The following is a 19,420-nucleotide window of genomic DNA, read 5'->3' as shown; positions in this document are numbered from 1 at the left end:
AGCAGTTTGAAATATGTTTGCACAATGGGCTGAATAGAGATTTTGCGGGCGCAAGTGCACTATTTCGACAACGTTCATTTCGATATTCAAACACAGCCAGAATATCTTAACGTAGAAATCGGATATAAACTTCAAGTCTGTAACTACTGTAAATACAAATATGCATATTTTATTTTATTTATTTATATTTGCTACGAGCCTGAGAGCTCGGAACATTTTCTCTGCCATTGTACAGTACTATTTTTTGAAGGAAACGATACTTCGGAAGGCATCTAATGACTACTCGCGAGGCATGGCATACCTGTCCCAAACGGATCCTCAGTTACATTAATAATGTACTACCCGGTTAGGACGACAAATGTGGACAAACAAACATCTCGCTTCAAACTACAAACAGGGGGAGCCACAAAAGATAACATGAATAGTGGTTGAAGTGGCAAAGTTTCCCCTAATAAAAACATCAGCAAGTATAACATGCACCTAATCCAACAACAACAACAACAACACCTAACCTAACAACGTTGCCTAATCTGCGCTATGGTCGGCTGTAAACTTACAGCAGACGCAATACGGCCCGGATAGAATTTTACAATAGCATTTACCCTACAAACAATCATAAAACAATAAATATTATAGTTATTATTGTTTCAACTTTGTTCGATGCTAAGTTCTCACAGTAGATTTATAATAAAATTTCATGTAACAATAAATTTCAATGGAGAAAAATTGATTTTTTTAATGTTAAGATACATAACCACCCCCCTTTTTTACTGTAAAAGTCTATTTTACATTGAAATTTACTGTAAAAACGTTAAAGTTTATTGTTTTTGTATTGTAGCATAACATTAAAACTTACTGTAAATTATTGTAAAATTACTGTACTGTCACAGTGAAAATCATGGTTTTGTTACTGTACATTTCTATTCGGGGGGTCTTTCCTGCAAACTATGCAATGATTATTCTCGCGTGCTAGATTGAATGTGATGGTAAATTTAAACGTATTATCATTCAAATGTTTACACAGCTTTTTCGCAAAATAATTTTCTAGCTTAAGTCTGTTCTCTGTGCATATCACTCTTATTCTTCTTTACGACAAATGCAAGATTCGAACGAAAGTGGTTCGTATTCTCGTTTACGATAATAATGGAGGTTTAAAAACAATATGGATGTACACTTTAGGATACACGTATGAAAAACTCGAGGAAAAACTGCCACAATTTTTCCAAATTAAAGATTCTCATTCGCCTGACAATGTTTGTCCGCCTTTTTTTTGACTGGCACGGGCGAGGCACGGGTTGGCATTATAGGCAATCTTTAAAACAAATATAGAGCTTTGATTTTTTTTTATCGAATCTCACTTTTGCATTTGTCATTGGGTGATATTCTCAGAGATAAAGTATCGCTTGAGACATTTTTGATCACCTGATTTTGCATGGTTATTTTTGGTTTCCTGTTACTCGGGTGTTTTGTTCCAACCCGACGTCTAACAAAAATGTCGATTCAGCCCAACCTCAAACAAATAGTATTAATCTGAGACGAGACATGTGAATAGCAAAAAATCGAACGCCAAACGCAGCTAGGGGGCACTGTCAAATACAGAAAGTCCATTTGAAATATGTGAGGCAGAAAGAGCGAGACGAAAGATAAAATGAACAGAAAAAAATGAAGAAGAAAACATCTATCCGCACGGCGAAGAACCTGATAGGTTAAAGCCACTAAATAAATAAATAAATAAACTATCCGCAGGTCCCGTCCCAGGTATTAATGAACACGGTCGTCAGTCGAATTTTTCTGTTCGAAGGAGAAAGGAGCTTTAACTATAGAGCTAAACTTGATTGTCAAGCAAAAAGGTTCGAATAAGGTTGTGTCATGGAATGCGTAATAACAATGGTGGCCGACTACGACTAGACGTAACAAAACATAATAAACCTCTCAATCGACATGAAGCTTGTGAAAACACTCGGTAAAAATAAGTACAGTCGTGATTCGCTGATTGGGACACACCTAGTGGCAGATCTTTCTAAGAATGTATAATAAATTTGCATCAAATTGAAAAAAAAAATGAATTTAATTTCCATTTTTGCATCAGCTCTGCACAGCCTCGCAGAAAAGTTTGTTTAACAAACGTCCTACGCTGATCCACTTTGTTCGACGTTTTGTTAAATGTAGAACTAGTTTTTCTGTAGGGTTTTGACGTCTTACACGCAACGCAAACAACAGTGCAGGCAACGCAAAATATATTATGAATAACTATTTTGATGGAAATAAATGCATTTAATTTCGCTGATTTTTAAAAATGCATCATAAGTGATCTGCCCGTAGGGCTACACCCTCTTTCTAACTAACGAATTTGATTCGCTAGTTGGACCATAAATGCGTCTGCTCACATCTCAAATAATTGTCAGTTTGATTGTCAAGGTAAATTTGACACGAAATTTTGACATTCAGATGCTTTTTAGTTGGACAACTACCGAAGGTTTTAATTTTTTAATTTCCATTTTTGCATCAACTTTGCACTCCCTCGCAGAAGATTACTTAACAATCGTCCTACACGGTTAAATAAAACAACCTGCAGCATAAGTTCTTTTAACTTACTTTTGAGTTGTGCCTCGCTTTCGCACTTATTAGTGTTGTCAAAAACAAAACGAGAGATTCGACTCAGTCGAGGTCTTCCGTGGAGGAAGGTACTTTTGAGTTGTTTGGGGTATACTCAAAATTAGGTAAATTCAACTTAAATTTGAGTATAAAAAACCTATCAATGAGTTGTAATTTTTGCCGTGATTAAATGGAAACTACCTTCAACACGGTTTACCTAATTTTAAGTTCCTCCACGATACCACGAGATTGAGTCAAAGGAACTCAATTTTAGGTAGTTTTTCGTTTCCGTGTACGCTGATCCACTTTGTTCGATGTTTTGTTGAATGTAGGGCTGTTTTTGTAGGGTTTTGACGTCTTACACGCAACGCAAAATATATTGCACGCAACGCAAAATGCATTACGAATTTCTATTTTGATGGAAAGAAATGCATTTAATTTCGCTGATTTTTAAAAATGCATCACAAGTGATCTGTCCCTAGTTACAGACACTCTATACACAGACTAGCGAAATGTCAAAAATTGTAGCCAAATGGACTGTCAAAAAGTCCTGCCAAACGAGCATGAAGGTTTTGAGAGGGGAAGTACAAGAGGAAGCCCATGCAAAGCTTATATGGGAGCTTCCGTGATGCCAGTTTACATTCATGGTAGTTAGTTTTACAGTTTTTCTCAGCAAGTATGTTATATACAGTGTCTGTAGACCCATTAGACTGTGCACGTGACTCGACGCTGACAAAGTCGACATAAATTTGACTTTTACTGTGAGCCGTGTTTACCAACACTGCCATTTAGCTGTGAAGCAATGTTGGTAAACACGGCTCACAGTAAAAGTCAATTTATTTCGACTTGCTAGTCGACTTCGTCAGCGTGCACAGCCTAATTAGCCTATGCACGCTGAAGAAGTCGACTGATAAGTCGACATAAAATGAAGTTTACTGTGAGCCGTGTTTACAAACATTGCCATCAATCTGTGAAGCAATGTTTGTAAACATGGCTCACAGTAAAAGTCAATTTTATGTCGGCTTCGTCAGCGTGCACAGGCTACTTGTGATGGTAAATGTAGCCACCTTTTTATTTATTCATCTCACCTTCAAAGAATGTATCAATACCGATGGCAACACTTGTACGGTGTCAGCACATAAACGTCAAAATTTTCGCGATATAGAAGGAAAGGTGTCCACAATTATCTATTTGTGAATAAGATTGCTCTTTAATTTCGAACGAACATATTATTGTAATACGTAATATTATAATTAAAAAATATTTCGTGTAATTGAATTAATAGAGCAGCCACACTACTATCCCCAAACGATGAGCTCGAAATTTGGTACAATATCGTCCATCACACAGGTTTAATAACGAAGATGGTTTGACGCGTCCAACGAAAGACCATTGGTAGATAATTTTACACTATCATTTCATACGGTAAATTTCCTTACTGTATGAAACCCACGTTGATATTTTGCCGTTTTGACGTTTGAAATGGGAGGAAAACAAATCGTTTACACGGAGAATTGGGAGAAAAACAAACCGCTTCTGGGCTTAAGGGGAGGGCGGTAGTATAAAAATGCAAGATCTCAGTGTGCGTATTTTAAACGTCAGATATCTCAATGTAATTTGGGATCATCCATAAATGACGTAGCATTATATGTGGGTGGGGGGAGTTTTGTATTTTGTGACAACAGGAGGGAAGTGGGTCATGTTATGCTACGTAGCTTCTTTAAAGGGGAATAGGGGTTGACCTGATGTTACGACAGCCTTACCCGTCTCATCTAACATCGTTTTTTATATATTTTTTAATTTTTGCGGAGACAAGGGGGGAGGTTTACCGTTAAGCTGCGTAAATATCAGGGGGGGGGGGGTATTCATAGTTTTGTGACGAAATGCTACGATGGGGTAGGGGGATATTAAAAATCGCTCAAAAATACTACGTCATTTATGGATGACCCCTTTTATTGCTCAATTTCGTTGGTCTGACCAACTTAGGCCTGATTCAAGTCCACCTCAAGAATTCCACTAGAAGCCACACAAAAAACTTAAATGTTTCTACCTTTCCTTTTCTACATCTTGTATTCTGTCTTTTCATTGCAGCGAAATACATCAATCGTTGTGACGTGGTGAAAATTTTCGGCAAACTATCATCGTGCAATCAATTTTTTTGGCGTAATTTCGGTCGGAATCGGTGTAAATTGCTGGCCAGCTTGCCACAATACAATTTTTCGCATTTGGTCGCAACGGCTGGCGGTGAAATCCGGCGTGGGAGACTCCGAAGATGAGCTCATTTAAGCGAGACAAAAAAGAGGAGGAAGAAGGTAAGAAACTGATAACATCACAAAGTTGAGTCGAACGATCCGAAGGGCACCGGAATTTGACCACGCAACGAGTGGAGCTGGTTTTACATAAAGATTTTTACACTATTATTTTTTTGTAATTTTCGGCGCTGGTGCAGGGGGTAGTAACCCCTTTCTGAATGTGGAGAAAACTGCGGTGCTGCAGGAAACACGAATGTTTAACGAAACTCCGGTCAACGCACGCAAATGCACCCACATACTGACCAAAATTCTCTATCTCATCAATCAGGTAGTGTTGAACAGTATTATTATAAGAAGATTACCTAATTCTATCTATTCATGCATTTCTAGGGCGAACAACTGGGCTCTCGTGAGGCGACTGAATGTTTTTTTGCCATGACCAAACTGTTCCAGTCGAAGGATGTTATTATGCGTCGCATGGTTTATCTGGGCATTAAAGAGCTCAGTCCGATAGCCAGAGATGTTATAATCGTGACAAGTTCTTTGACCAAAGACATGACTGGCAAAGAGGATTTGTACCGTGCCCCAGCTATTCGTGCGCTATGCAGTATTACCGATAGTACAATGCTTCAGGCGGTCGAGCGTTACATGAAACAGTGCATTGTGGATCGAAATGCGTCGGTTTCAAGCGGAGCGCTGGTAAGCTCTCTGCATTTGGCAAACACTGCCAGCGAGGTGGTCAAGCGATGGGCCAACGAAGCACAGGAAGCTTTGAACAGTGACAACATTATGGTGCAGTATCATGGTTTGGGATTGTTGTATCATATCAGAAAAGCCGACCGGTTGGCTGTTACGAAGTTGGTAAACCGTTTGACCAAACAAAATCTGAAAAGCCCATACGCTGTGTGTTTCCTGATCAGGATTGCATGTAAGATCATAGAGGAAGAGGATGCAGCCGGAAATTCCGGTACTGAATCGCCATTGTTCGATTTTGTTGAAACTTGCTTAAGACACAAAAGCGAAATGGTTGTTTATGAGGCAGCTCATGCTTTTGTAAATCTCAAAAGAACAAACCCAAGAGAACTTTCCACAGCAGTTAGCATTTTGCAACTGTTTTGTGGATCTTCAAAAGCAACATTGAGATTTGCCGCAGTTCGAACGATGAACAAAGTTGCCATGCTTCACCCCCCGGCTGTAAACGCCTGCAACCTGGATTTAGAGGGTCTTATCGCTGATTCAAATCGCTCCGTTGCCACTTTAGCGATTACCACACTACTGAAGACCGGTGCGGAAAGCTCTGTAGAACGCCTAATGAAGCAAATTGCCACTTTCGTGGCTGAAATATCCGACGAGTTTAAGGTGGTTGTAGTGCAAGCCATTCGCGCTCTTTGCTCTAAATTTCCCCGCAAGCACGGAGTTATGATGAACTTCCTTAGCGGAATGCTACGCGAAGAAGGAGGTCTGGAATACAAAACATCTATTGTTGACACTATCATTCTGATAATTGAAGAAAATCCGGAAGCAAAGGAATCAGGTTTATCACATTTATGCGAGTTCATCGAGGATTGCGAACACACCTCTCTGGCTGTAAGGATTTTGCATCTTCTCGGCAAAGAGGGACCCTATTCCAAGTGTCCCTCGCGTTACATTCGGTTCATCTATAATCGCGTCATTCTTGAGAATGCCACCGTAAGAGCAGCTGCAGTTGCAGCAATTGCTCAATTTGGTGCTTCCTGTCCGGATCTACTACCTAATGTACTTGTACTGTTGAACCGGTGTCAGATGGATTCCGATGACGAAGTTCGTGACCGAGCTACCTATTACTATTCCATCTTAAACAAAGCCGATCCGGAGCTAAATAAGTCCTACATCATCGATAGTGGAATCGTTTCCTTGCCACTGCTGGAGAAATCCCTTAAAGATCATTTGAACGGTCCTCTGACGGAGAAGTTTGATATATCGATTGTTCCGAAATCGCAAACCGTACAGCCGGAGGTCACCGATGAAGTTATGATCATGAATAACAGTAAGCCAATTGTTTTCGTTAAAACAAGCTTGTGTTCACTCACGTTGTTTCCGTTCTAGCAATTCCGAAAATTCCACGCATCACTCGCGAAGAAGCCAACACCGAAAAACTGCTGCAGATTCCTGGAATCCATCGACTCGGTGCCCTGCACAAATCTTCGACGCCGGTTCAGCTCACCGAGAGCGAAACCGAATATACGGTGTCCTGCATCAAGCACTGTTTCGCTCATCACGTTGTTTTCCAGGTAAGCATCACTTTGATTGGTCTCTCGATCGGTGATATTGCTACATACCCAGAGCCGTAGCGTGCAGTTGGCCAGGTTGGCCCCCCGCCAAGGGCGCCAGCCTCGGAATGGCGCTGAAATCATGAACGACTGTTAGGATAAATCATGAAATTAGTCAAGATAATGTGCCACTTCCAAGTGAACTGACCACTGAAAAAGAAGAGAATGTATACACTAAAGGGTTGCAAAACTAATGCAATTTTTGCTCCAAGAGAAACTGAGTCCGGTTCTAACTCAAACTTCTGTTTTAACTGAATCGTCCTCACATATGGATCATCAGAGTGATACTCTTCTGAAAGAACATAATGATTTGTCGTAGTGAGTGGTGTAGCTCCTTTTAGTTTTTTCTGCAAAAGTGCTTAGATCATCTTAAAGGGAACGCTTTAGATTCCTAGGAGACTTGATCATATGGACTCTCTCATAATAGGAATTACTTTTTTCAGCATTCTCAATGCAAAAGTCATCATCACGATTCTCGGTACAACAGCCGAAAATGGAGACAATTCTTGTCGAAGAAGACGTATTTAAACAGCAAAGTCCACTCGACAAAAGTTTGAAGGGATACACAATGTTGTCCCATCCAGTGCGATTTCCATTCAAAAATCTTTGCTCAATGAAGCAAAGGGACTAGCCAACCCCTTGCTTCAGTACATCCACGCACAATTTCGAATCGGCGACCCTACCGCCGATCTCAACTTCATAAGCGGACATTTAGACGCGATAGTCCTTCATACAAGCCTTGTCGCCACTAAGTTTGTTTGCTTTAGAAAGAATATTACTATTCTGAACTTATCTGGATGACCTTTCGGGATATCCGCCAGTGTTGAATATGTTTGCGTTAGTTTTTTTTTTTCAAAATCTTTACAATACTTAGCGGATTATCATTGGTCCAAAAGAAGTTCAAATATGGTCAAACCGAGTTCAATCAATGTTTTTAAACGGGTAGTCGAAATTTGGGTTTTTTTTGTCAGGAGAATTATTTATGCCCGGGCCTAAAGTCGGGCGCAAAATGAAAACTTAGTACGAAGGCAGAGACAGAAATTATGGAAGATATAATAAATGGAAAGACAAGCCAAAGGACAAACCAGCAAACATGTGGTAAGTCTGGGGGTCCGCAGAGGATGACATTCTCAACGGTTTTTAACCGAAACTGTTTTGTCAAGTCAACAAAACTTTTAATAAATGATGAAACATCCGACTGCATTGTAACATTACTTTGACCCTCCCAATTCATGAAAGAACTGGGTGTTATCGAACTGAAACATCTGCTCCTCGAGTTTGTCAGTGGATTGTTATACAACGTATGTTGTATTCGCATGTCTATGTAAAATTCTTTAAATCTTTACATCTGAAGTCTTTCTTTTGGGGATTCATGTTTACATCTGCACTACAATCGCTGACAATACTGCAAATGCCTTTGTGGCCACCGCTTTAGGAAAGCGGAGCTATTTCCATGTACATACGAAATCATTGTTCGAAAGTCGAACTAAAAAGAATGATGAAGTTAACACCTAGTGGGCGCAAAACTGAGACTTCGCCAATGGCGCCGAAAGGCTCTGCACTTAAGCTATTACAGATAGACATTTTATTTATTCCGAACCTTTGCTTCGATTGTTTTATAAATTTATTTCAAATATCTAAAACGATGATACTTGAAACTCAATAACCACAAGAACCACCCCCATTTTGCAACTAGGAAAGAATAGTAAAAAAGAATAGAAATTTATTATTATAAATAATTTTAGAAATTTGATATGATATACGTACTTGATGAGCTACAGCTGCTCCTCGATGTGCCTACGCCGAATGGAGTATCCTCCAACGGACTTGATCCTGGGCCAATCGCTTCCAGTTGCTCTGAACGTTGAGCACCCTCAGGTCCTCCTCAACTGCACAAAGCTATCGTTGACGCGGCCTACCCCGAAGCCGACAGCCTCTTCCGGGTTCCCCTTTGAATATTGTCTTCGTTTGACGCTCATTTGGCATTCGGACCACATGTCCAGTAGAGTGGGACATGGTTATATGAAAAAAATAAAAAAAATTCTCCGAATAACTTTCTGGGTCCCATTTAGGTCCTAGAACAACGCTGCAAATTTTCAGCTCTATCGGTGAAATTATATTTTTGGCCCCTGATTTAAAATTTCGTATGAGGAAATCGCCTTTTGCAAAATAATTTTTCCGAGAGTCGCCTTCCTAAAAATAAATAGACGTCTGATTTTAATAGGAAAATTTATCAAGGAAACAAAGTCTCAAAGACCACGAAACGATCGGTGCTTGTGGAAAAAGTTATTAAGCAAAAACCTATTGACACCCTGATGGAAATTTCAATTTTCATAGCATCAGTGCTGCTGACGGTTGAATTAGAGGGATTCCATGAGCAACCGGCAGATCGCAAAATGTGACCATTGTCAATTCGAACGAAACTTTACAATTGTGTTCGATTTATGAATCTCCATGATTTTCTCTGGTAATTGCAGTATTCTAATAAGAGGGCAATTTTTGAAAAGGGCGTAGACGTTTCAATAATTTGCAATAATTTCAATTTTTTTGTTCGATTAGACTATTTAATACAGTAAAACTATCTGAGAACGAGTTACAATGAATGAATACTACACCAAAAAATATACACTGAAAAATGTGTCATTTTTTACAAAAATAAATTTATGATAAAAATTCAAATTGCAAAAAAACCAATTTTTTTAATCTATATATAAAAGTCAAAGTTTGTATGTATATGATTTATTTACTCCCAAACGGCTTAACCGATAGCCGTAAAAAATTGTACATAGTAGGCATTCGTTATGGAGCATGTTTGTGTGCTATTTCAATTATATAGTTTAATCATTAGATCCTATGGTTGAATAATACTTTGATTGTTTTATATAGCTTTCAAATGGTTTACAATATCGCCTTGATGTAAATGGGAAAGTTACAGGAAATGGGTCTTACGAAAAACTAATTGCTGTTGATGGAGAAACGCGAATAACTTCTGAAAAGGTCGTAATAAAACAATAAGACAAAATAATTTTGTTTTAAAATTTAAAATATCTCGAGAACTACTACATTTCAGAAAATTTTTGTTATAAGAATTTCGGTTTAAAATGGCGTTTGGAATCATAGTCAAAAATAAAATTCTAATTTTGACTGCAAATAGTATAAATTATGAAAATCTGTCAAAAGTGGTTGTCAGGAAAACTTTTTTATTTAAAGCTTCTCCATGATCCAAATACACTGAAAAAGTTTCTTTTATGTATGTAAAACGATAAACATTAGACTTTTGACAATTTATGATGGGGTAACGCGAATAACTTTTAAAAAGGACTTAATTACACAAATTAATTGTTCTTGTTGGGGCAAAATTTCAAATATCTCGAAAACTATCGCATTTTGCAAGATATTTGTTAATTGCATTTTGATTTAAAATGATATTTAGAATTATATTCTGTAATAAAATTACAGTTTTGTATGTCAATTAGTATGAAATTTAAAAACATGTATAAAGTTATTGTTAGAAAAACTTTTTTTGGTGATAATTTCTCCATCATGAAATCACATTCAAAATGTTTCTTTTCTCTTTAAGTTTTTGTTGACAAAATATAAAAAATTAGAAAAAAATGTTTTTTTTTGCAATTTGAAATTTTATCATAAATTTTTGTTTTTGTGAAAAATGACGCAAATTTTTTTTCAGTGTATATTTTTTTCATGCAGAAGTATTCATTCTCTGTAATTCGTTCTCAAATAGTTTTACTGTATAAAATAGTGTAAACGAAAAAAAAATTGAAATTATTGCACGTAGAAACGTCTACGCCCTTTTAAAAAATTGCGCTTGAGTCAAAATAATCTTATTGACTGTGGAAAATGTTTAGTCTTCTATGCCGGTTAAACCTGTAAAGTTTTAACGGAATCTAAGATGGTCGGTCACGATTTTAGAGATTTTCGGACGGATCTTCGTGGAATTCCTCATTATGCACAAACATTTTAACTTTACCTTATTATGCACAAAAGAAGCCTCAATGAAGTGGCCGAATAGTTCAGATAATTGATTTAGACACATTAAAACAAGATCAAAACAAAATTGCATATAATTTGGCAGCCAACAGCAGTGGTGCTAGAAAAAAATTAATATTTTGTTAATCGTCAGAGCATCAATCGGTTCCTGCTTAATAACTTTTTTCTTAAGGCTTAGATCGCTTCGTGGTCTTTGAGACTTTGTTTCTTTGTTAAATTTCCCATAAAACGATATTTTTTAGGAGGCAATGGGCGACTCCTGAAGGAATTAGTTTGTGAAAGTTAATTTTTGCATGCAAAATCCCATGTAAACTTTAATCAGTGGGCGCAAAAGATAGTTTCAGCGATCGAGCTAAGAATTTGGACAGATGTTCTAGGACCCAAATGGCATCTAAAAAGTTGATCAGAGCAGGAATATAATTTTTGTACCACCCTAGCGTCCAGCCCACAGCGATCCGGCAGCACTGTTGAATCGCTTGGAAGCAAGAGGCTGACATGACGTCATATTGGCGTAGTCAACATAAAAAACTTTGTAACTCCTACTGTTACTACATTTCAAGCTATTTTGACGTTGTCAAACTGACCCTCATTGATCGGTGGAAAAACAATGTTGCCTATTGTCAAACTCTGTATGTAGAGATTGGGGCGCCAGTTGCCTGCTTGGAAGTGATTTTGCGTTCGTCCGATAGTTCTCAAAATTTCGCAGTGACATGTAGTATATTTAACAGGAAATTGAAGTTAATCGCTTAGGAGGTCGTTTCTCCTGTTGTGTTTTTTTTAACTCGTTTATTTGACACGGCTCATAGCGGTAGCTTAACGGAGCCGTGGATCTTTTATATGTTTATAATACATGTAAAAATAAAAATACAAACAAGAATTATTGTAGTAATGTTGGATCTCGTGCGCGCAACTTTTTATTGCGAGTGGAGACCTTCCTTCGCGAGGTCTGTTGGCAAACAGCGTCAGGAGGGTCATTTAATTCTCTCTTGTTTTTCACGTCTCGGTCGAAGCTGGCTTGGTGTCCGGGATCAGATGTTCTCCCCTGTTTCTTGCACTTATTGTTGATCAGTGTAAATCCGTCGTCATTGTTACTACATTCGTTGCCGATGTTGCTTTCAGTTGCTTTTGGGGTGCTGGATGATTCTTTCATAGTTGTCAATATGGTCTGAACAGCTGCCACAAATTTGTCCACCGTTTGTGCTTCAGGCATTGGTATTGAAAACTCTGTTTTAAGTTGGTTTGCCGTAGATGAGTTGGCAATCGGTTGAGATGCATTTTCTTCTGCATCTTCAGCGCATGGTTGTCCATGATGAGCTGTCTGATTACAATACTTGCACGTAGGAATTTGCCCCTCTTGAGTGCATAGCGTAGTTTGCATAATTGTAGTTCCGTGAGTTTTGAGTTTTATTGTCAAATAGGAGGGTATAGGCCTTTCAACCCGCATCCTCACTACAAAAATGCCGTTAGGAGTACCCGGGAAGAAGTTTCTCCAAGTATCAGATGTAACGGATTCTACTTCTCCGTATTGCGACATGCATTTTGCAATTGGCTCAGGAGGGGTACGAGGTGATAGGTCATATAACCTTACATCTATATAATCATTCTCAATATATACAGAAATCTTAATTCTAACGTTGTCTCTTTCAACCACGTGTTTTAAGTTGTTCTTCAAGACGAAACGCTCGGCTTATGCTAACGTGTTGAATGATATTAACACTGCATTGCGAAGATGATGATATTGAAGGTACAAGACTTCCGAAAACCTAAGTTGCATTTTTACCTTCAGAAGGTATTCCACTACACTGAAACTCGGTCGTTTTGAACAAAATTTAAACTCAACGACCGCAGCGTTGGGTTGGAGTAGAGCTTTTTCGTCAACTTTACTCATGATGACAACAATAATCTGATGTTTCCTTTGTTCTCGAGACAATGCACACTAGATCGAGAGGCCTGTTGTTCACTTGGCTCGATTGTACGTCTGACTGCGGCAAAAGTAGAAAGTAGACTGTCCTATTCTGTTATGTGTTGGTAGGCAAAAATATCGCGAGAATAGTGTAAATTGACGTAGTGATTTTATCGTTACATCCTAATTATTTTGCTATGTACGTGCGCCAATCAAGCCACCAAAAAATACACCCACTTAGCATCCACAGCACCATCTGAACTCGACAAGTTGATGCAACGATTTTATTGATTGTGGATTGTGGATGGAGGAGATTTTTTGCAGAAATGCCATCAATTAGCGAATTCAGAGCAACACGCTGATGAGATTGTTTCATGTTGTTCTTCAAGTATATGTTTTACATTATTATTAATACGTGCCAGAGTCAAAAATATTATTTTTCATCCTGGAAGTGCACATATCCAATTGATACGTGGATGTATTCGCGCGGGGCTTATTGCTTATGAAGACGGGCTGAAAATGTACGTGTAGGAACAGGCATTCTTCAAATAGGTCGTTGGATGTGCAGTAGAGCTATCACCTTTCATCTCCAGGGCTAAACCTGTGTACATCTATGAATAATACACAATTTATCAATAAATAGATGCAGACAAGTTTCTTCCATAAAAGCACTGCTGGTCAGTGGGAGATGGATTGTAAAACACACACACACACCCTAGTGTCCAGCCCACCGCAGTCTGCCGTGTTGTATCAGCTTCACAATATCCGTCCTATATACTTGGTATAACTCATGGTTCATGCGACGCCGCCAGATTCCATTCTCCTGCTTACCGCCGAGTATTGCTCGCAACACCTTACGCACGAATACTCCGACCGCTTTACAGTCGGTTTCCTTTAACGTCCATGCTTTATGACCGTATAAAGCCACCGCGAGAATCAGGGTCGCCCTATTTGCAGCTGCAATACGGCTTTTCAACTCGCGGGTAGAAGTATACTACATTTGTTATCGTACGTCACTAGAGTTTCAAGGTACACAAATTCATATTTCAAATATTTTACCATCAACACTGCCACTATTGGCACCACGTTGTTTACCAGCGATCATGTATTTTATTTTGCCGATATTAATCATGAGTTCAATTCTCGCTGTCTCCCTCTTAAAAGGCGCAAATGCCTCTTCCACGGAACGTGGATCGATCCCGATAATATCGATATCGTCAGCAAAGCCCAGGAGCATGTGCGATCGTGTGATGATGGTGCCGCTCCTCTGCACACCGGCTCTCCTAATCGCTCCCTCGAGCGCTATGTTGAACAGTAGATTCGACAGTGCATCACCCTGCTTCAATCCATCCAAGGTTACGAAGAAGGTCGAAATTTCATCCGTAACCCTTACACTTGATTTCGATCCATCCAGCGTTACACGAATCAGCCGTATTAGTTTCGTCGGAAAACCAGCATAATTCGCCATAATTCATTTCGTTTTACTAAATCGTACGCCGCCTTGAAATCTATGAACAGATGATGTGTCTGCAAGTTGTACTTCCGGAATTTATCGAGGATTTGTCTCAGGGTGAACACTGGATCCGTCGTTGATCGACCCCTACGAAAACCGGCTTGGTAGTCGCCGACGAAGGACTCCTCAAGCGGTCTCAATCTGTTCAACACAATACGGGATATGATTTTGTACGCCGAATTACGAAGGGTTATTCCTCGGTTATTAGCGCACTCCAGTCTGTGCTTTTTTTAAAGACGGGGCAAATAAGGCCGTGTTTTTGATATAATATGGTGTATGACTTCATATAGTTGCTCACTGTCGTGTTGAAGACGTTCAAGTGGGAGCTGGTCCTTCCCCGCAGCTTCGTTGTTTTTCAGCTCCTTGATAGCTTTCCTAGCCTCATGTAGGCGGCTCCACAGCTTGTCCGTCATCGTTAATGTTTATTCTTCACTCTGATACTCCTTCGTTTCCACCGTTCAATAAAGTCTCAAAGTGATTCTTCCAGCTGGCAGCCACTTTTGTTTTATCTGTCAGCAAATTACCTTCTTGGTTGTTGCACATGGCAGGAGATGGCGCTTTTTTTCTCCGCACGCCATTGACAGTTTCATAAAACCATATATCGTTCTGTTCCATGCTTGATATAATATATGATGTAACAATTTGTGCACAAATAATTTTGTCTTCTAAGTTTTCGGAACATAGTTCCGTGTGAATAAATTAAACTTAAACGCATTGTTTATTGTGAACTGATTTTTAAGTTTAGTTTCAAGATTTTAGGGTTTAGCTCATTCTGAACTTACACAAAAGATGAAAGAAAACATTTGGTTCCTTGTGCACTGTACATGTTGCACCCGTGGATGAGACGTCCGGGAGCAAGATATCAGTTGGCAATGTAATTTGATAGATGTAACAAGCAGTAATCTGATTTTCATAAGTTCATAGCATTTTATGAGCTAAATAGTATCAAGGTCAAGGGTAAAGAAGGATGGAAAAAAGCAATTTCGATGGATGTATGCGGTGCATGATCAAATAGTCGCACCTCGTTTATGTTATCTTCTATGTGGACGGGAAACTTGAATATAAAATTCCCATTACAAATCTAGTTGTAACCAAGAAAAAGTTCGGTTTTATAACCAGTCTTGAATAAATTTAGTTGTATTCTTTACTTGATGGATCTATGTAGAGGTAAGTTTTATCTTAGCGGATTAATGAATGCTCGGAGCTAACTTTGAAGTCATCTACAATTGTTCTGATACGATAACCTTCCATTTGTATCCACACTTCACAACCCTGCAACGAACAATTCTTTGTGGTCGATTGGACTTTCGATTTTTGTATCGTTCATTTGAGCTTGAAAGATATTTTCATTGATTACTTTTATTTTTTATTTCCTTTTGCTCCTTCTTTTCAGTTCGATTGCGTCAACACACTGTCCGATCAGTTACTCGAGAATGTCCGTGTCGATTTGGTTCTACCGGAAGAGTACGTCACACGAGCCGTCATTCCGTGTGCGAAGCTTCCGTATGGCGAGAAAGAATCCACCTACGTCATTGTTGAGTTTCCACCGAATCGGGCCAGTTCAATCGGTATGTACTATTGTTCATCAACACGTAAAACAAATATGCTAATAACGATAGCGTTATGTCTATAATTCAGCTGCCTTTGGAGCCACTCTACGATTTGTGGTAAAAGATTGTGACCCAACAACCGGGCTGCCTGATTCGGACGAAGGTTACGACGACGAGTACATGCTGGAGGACATCGAGATCACCGTGGCCGATCAGATTCAGAAATCAAAGAAACAGAACTTCAATGCCGCTTGGGATGGTGCGGATACTGACGGTAAGCGTTTTCAGAGGGATTTTACTATTGGATAAAATACAACATTTTAATTTTTTTTAAAAGAATGGGTTGAAGCGGAGGAAACTTTCGTGCTGGCCACCGTCAGCAGTTTACAGGAAGCGGTGAACACGATTTTGAAATTCCTTGGTCTTGCCCCTGCAAATCTTTCGGAGAAGGTTGCGGATGGTGCGCACACACACTCGCTGCTGTGTTCTGGTTAGTATTACTTCTTATAAAATAAAGGCATGTTCCATAAAATTTACAAGAATCTTACAGTATCTGTTGTACTAACAAGATAGCTTTAAAATAAATTGGTGAGGAGAACAGTTATCATTTAATCATTTTCCAGGTGCATTCCGTGGCGGTATCGAGATTTTGGTCCGTTCAAAGTTGGTCGTTTCGGATGGCGTGACAATGCACTTGACGGTACGATCGACGGATACGGAAGTCGCAGAATTAATTACATCAGCTGTGGGTTAGACGAAACAGAATCTGTGCATCATGAACTACGGACATAATTGCATACACATACGAAAATCACACCCACAGACACACTCTTACTTACCCCCCTGTGCAAGAGAGTTCATTCTTTTATGTTATAAACATTGAAAAGTATCTATTCTAGAGGTTAGCGTTAAGTTTTTCGTCGGCATTCGTTAGTGACTATTGTAGAGTGTAGAAGAAGCATCTGCAACAACAACGGCAATTAGCATCTGTAAGTTTATCAGAACGAACAGATTAATGAAATAAAGTACGAGTAAATAGTTGAATGAATATGTGAATAATTGTATTAATACTTGTACCGAATGATGAGGAAAATATAGAACTTTTCTTTTAATCAACCAAAAATATGATGGTATTTGATTCGCATAGCGCATACAAATCTATTCACTAGGAAAAACGCACTGCCCCCTTTTTGCGCCCAGTACAGATTAAACAACATCGCGCGTTTCGTTTGCATAAAATATATATACAATGTTTAACATTTATTATGCGCTATGCAAAGGCCACGCTCCCCACAGAATGATAATCGGCTGCAGCCAACTGTCTTCGTACCATCTCGCAGCCGAACGGCAGACGACGCCAGGACATAAATTATTCGCGACTGCATAAATTTGCGTCCTTTCACCACCGCTGGAGCTGACTGTATGCCATTGCACACATTGTCGCGTTCTCGCCAGGATCAAATGGGCCCAGCTCCAGTTTCGCTCGGTGCCAGATCACGGGCCATGCATAAAAAGTAATAAACAACAATTATATTAAAATTCGCCAAACCGCAGCCAAATTGTTTAATGTAGTGATATAAATTTCGTGTCCGGTACCTCTGTGGACTCTTTCCATTGTGTCGGTCTCGGTAATCCACGGTACGACATGCAGATTCATTATGTGTGAGTGTATGCTGTGTACGGTTTCATTTAGCGAGCGGACGATTTTTGCTATGGCTGTGTGGCAATAGTGCAAATGAGGTTCGACTGTGCCAACAGCAGCGCGTTCTCGTTGATCAAACAAAACGACTGTGTGCCCTGCATGCCGGATCATTACTCGCACTTATAGGATTCGCATGCGGATACAATTCTGCAGGAATATTAAAACATGTAGAACATTATCATAATTTAATCGAGTGATGGGTGAAATGTTTCCAGCCGGATAGTCAAATAGTGATTTATGTCCTCTGTTTTTTATTGATACCTTTTGAAATCAATATAATGTCATTACAACTTCTTGGTTGGCTTCGTTCCGATCGCAAGTAATTGTAAAGTATCCATGGAATAGTTTTTGAATTTCTATTTTGAAGCGACGTGTTTGGACTTTTAAATTTTAATTTTGAGGACCAGAAAAAAAAACGTTTGCGATCTTGAAACATCATTGATTACATTGATTATTGAAATTCACCTTAAATCCTAAAATTTTACTTATTGAACGTTAAGATATTTTTGCTGTTGAGAACTTTGTATCAATAGTACTTACATTTTATCAGCTTCATTGGCAAAGTACAGCAAAGAGGAGATTTGGTGAAATAAACGTCGGTAAATTTAGGTTTGTTTGTTTACCTTTTGTTGTGTTACGAAAATTTGAAATTCTGATAGAAGCACGCCGCCCTGACAAGAAGGACCCGCCGGACAAACAAGAATCCGAGTAGTGGCCAAACCATTACTTACAACTGTAATATATTTAAAAGTACTTACTATTCAAGTGTTTATATCACAAAATATGACTAACCATGTTCCTGTTTCATATCCGTTGAACCATACTGAGGGCCAACATATATTTATTTATTCATAACACTCATCTTTTTCCTCTCTGTATCTTTTTAGTTATCTTTTTTTTCTCTGGGAAAAAACTGCAACAGATTACATAAAAATCACATTCTAGGATTTATTAAGGCTTGATGATAGCATAGCATAGCACGAACACCTGCACAAATCGTAGATGGAGTTGCTGAATTGAGCATATCCATTGTCATATCAGCCTCCTTAAAAGCGTTTTTATTTCATAATAGTCCTATCATTTCATTAGGAAAAACGCTCCGAACCGAAGCAGTTTTCATAGATGACGGAGATATTAAAAGGCGAAAAAAATGTGAGCTGGAGATAAATATAGGCCTTATTGCCATGATATTTACAATGGGCTACACTTGACTTTCTCTCTCCGCAACTCAATTTGATGACCGGAACGAACCTTTCGCTTGACTTCGTGCTACGAAGCGAAGGGAACCGGATTTGGAAGTGCAGGTTCTATTATTTAATCGGGACAACCACAAATGGTCCAAAATATCGAAAATTCACAATTTAAAAAAAAAAAGATTTATTAAGGCTTGATGATTACGTTGCGTTCTGACGATGATTTTGGCAGATTGCACACTGACTTCATCATGTTTGACTGCTGATTATCTAATAAGAGTGACTTAGGAAGTAGTAAGTAGGAATTCATATCAGTCCGACCCATATTAAAACCTAAACAGCATGATAGCCATTATTGCCGGCCGCCCCCGTCTCCATCCTTCACGGGGAAGAAT

General features: G+C 38.9%; 1 protein-coding gene across 1 annotated transcript; it reads left to right on the top strand.

The window, feature by feature from the left end:
* Positions 1–4,681: 4,681 nt before the first annotated feature.
* Positions 4,682–17,253, top strand: LOC131679022 (coatomer subunit gamma). Its single transcript, XM_058959539.1, has 8 exons — positions 4,682–4,907; positions 5,045–5,175; positions 5,238–6,873; positions 6,933–7,117; positions 15,974–16,148; positions 16,219–16,404; positions 16,468–16,620; positions 16,754–17,253. Exons 1-8 carry the CDS (start codon positions 4,868–4,870, stop codon positions 16,882–16,884), a joined length of 2,637 nt encoding a protein of 878 aa, XP_058815522.1. The 5' UTR covers positions 4,682–4,867; the 3' UTR covers positions 16,885–17,253.
* The last annotated feature ends 2,167 nt before the right edge of the window (positions 17,254–19,420 follow it).

The sequence above is a fragment of the Topomyia yanbarensis genome, chromosome 2 (genome assembly GCF_030247195.1).
Source record: "Topomyia yanbarensis strain Yona2022 chromosome 2, ASM3024719v1, whole genome shotgun sequence".
In the NCBI taxonomy this organism is placed as follows: Eukaryota; Metazoa; Arthropoda; class Insecta; order Diptera; family Culicidae; genus Topomyia; species Topomyia yanbarensis.
Note: the sequence above shows the minus strand (reverse complement) of the source record. Positions and strands in the feature narration are given on the sequence as shown.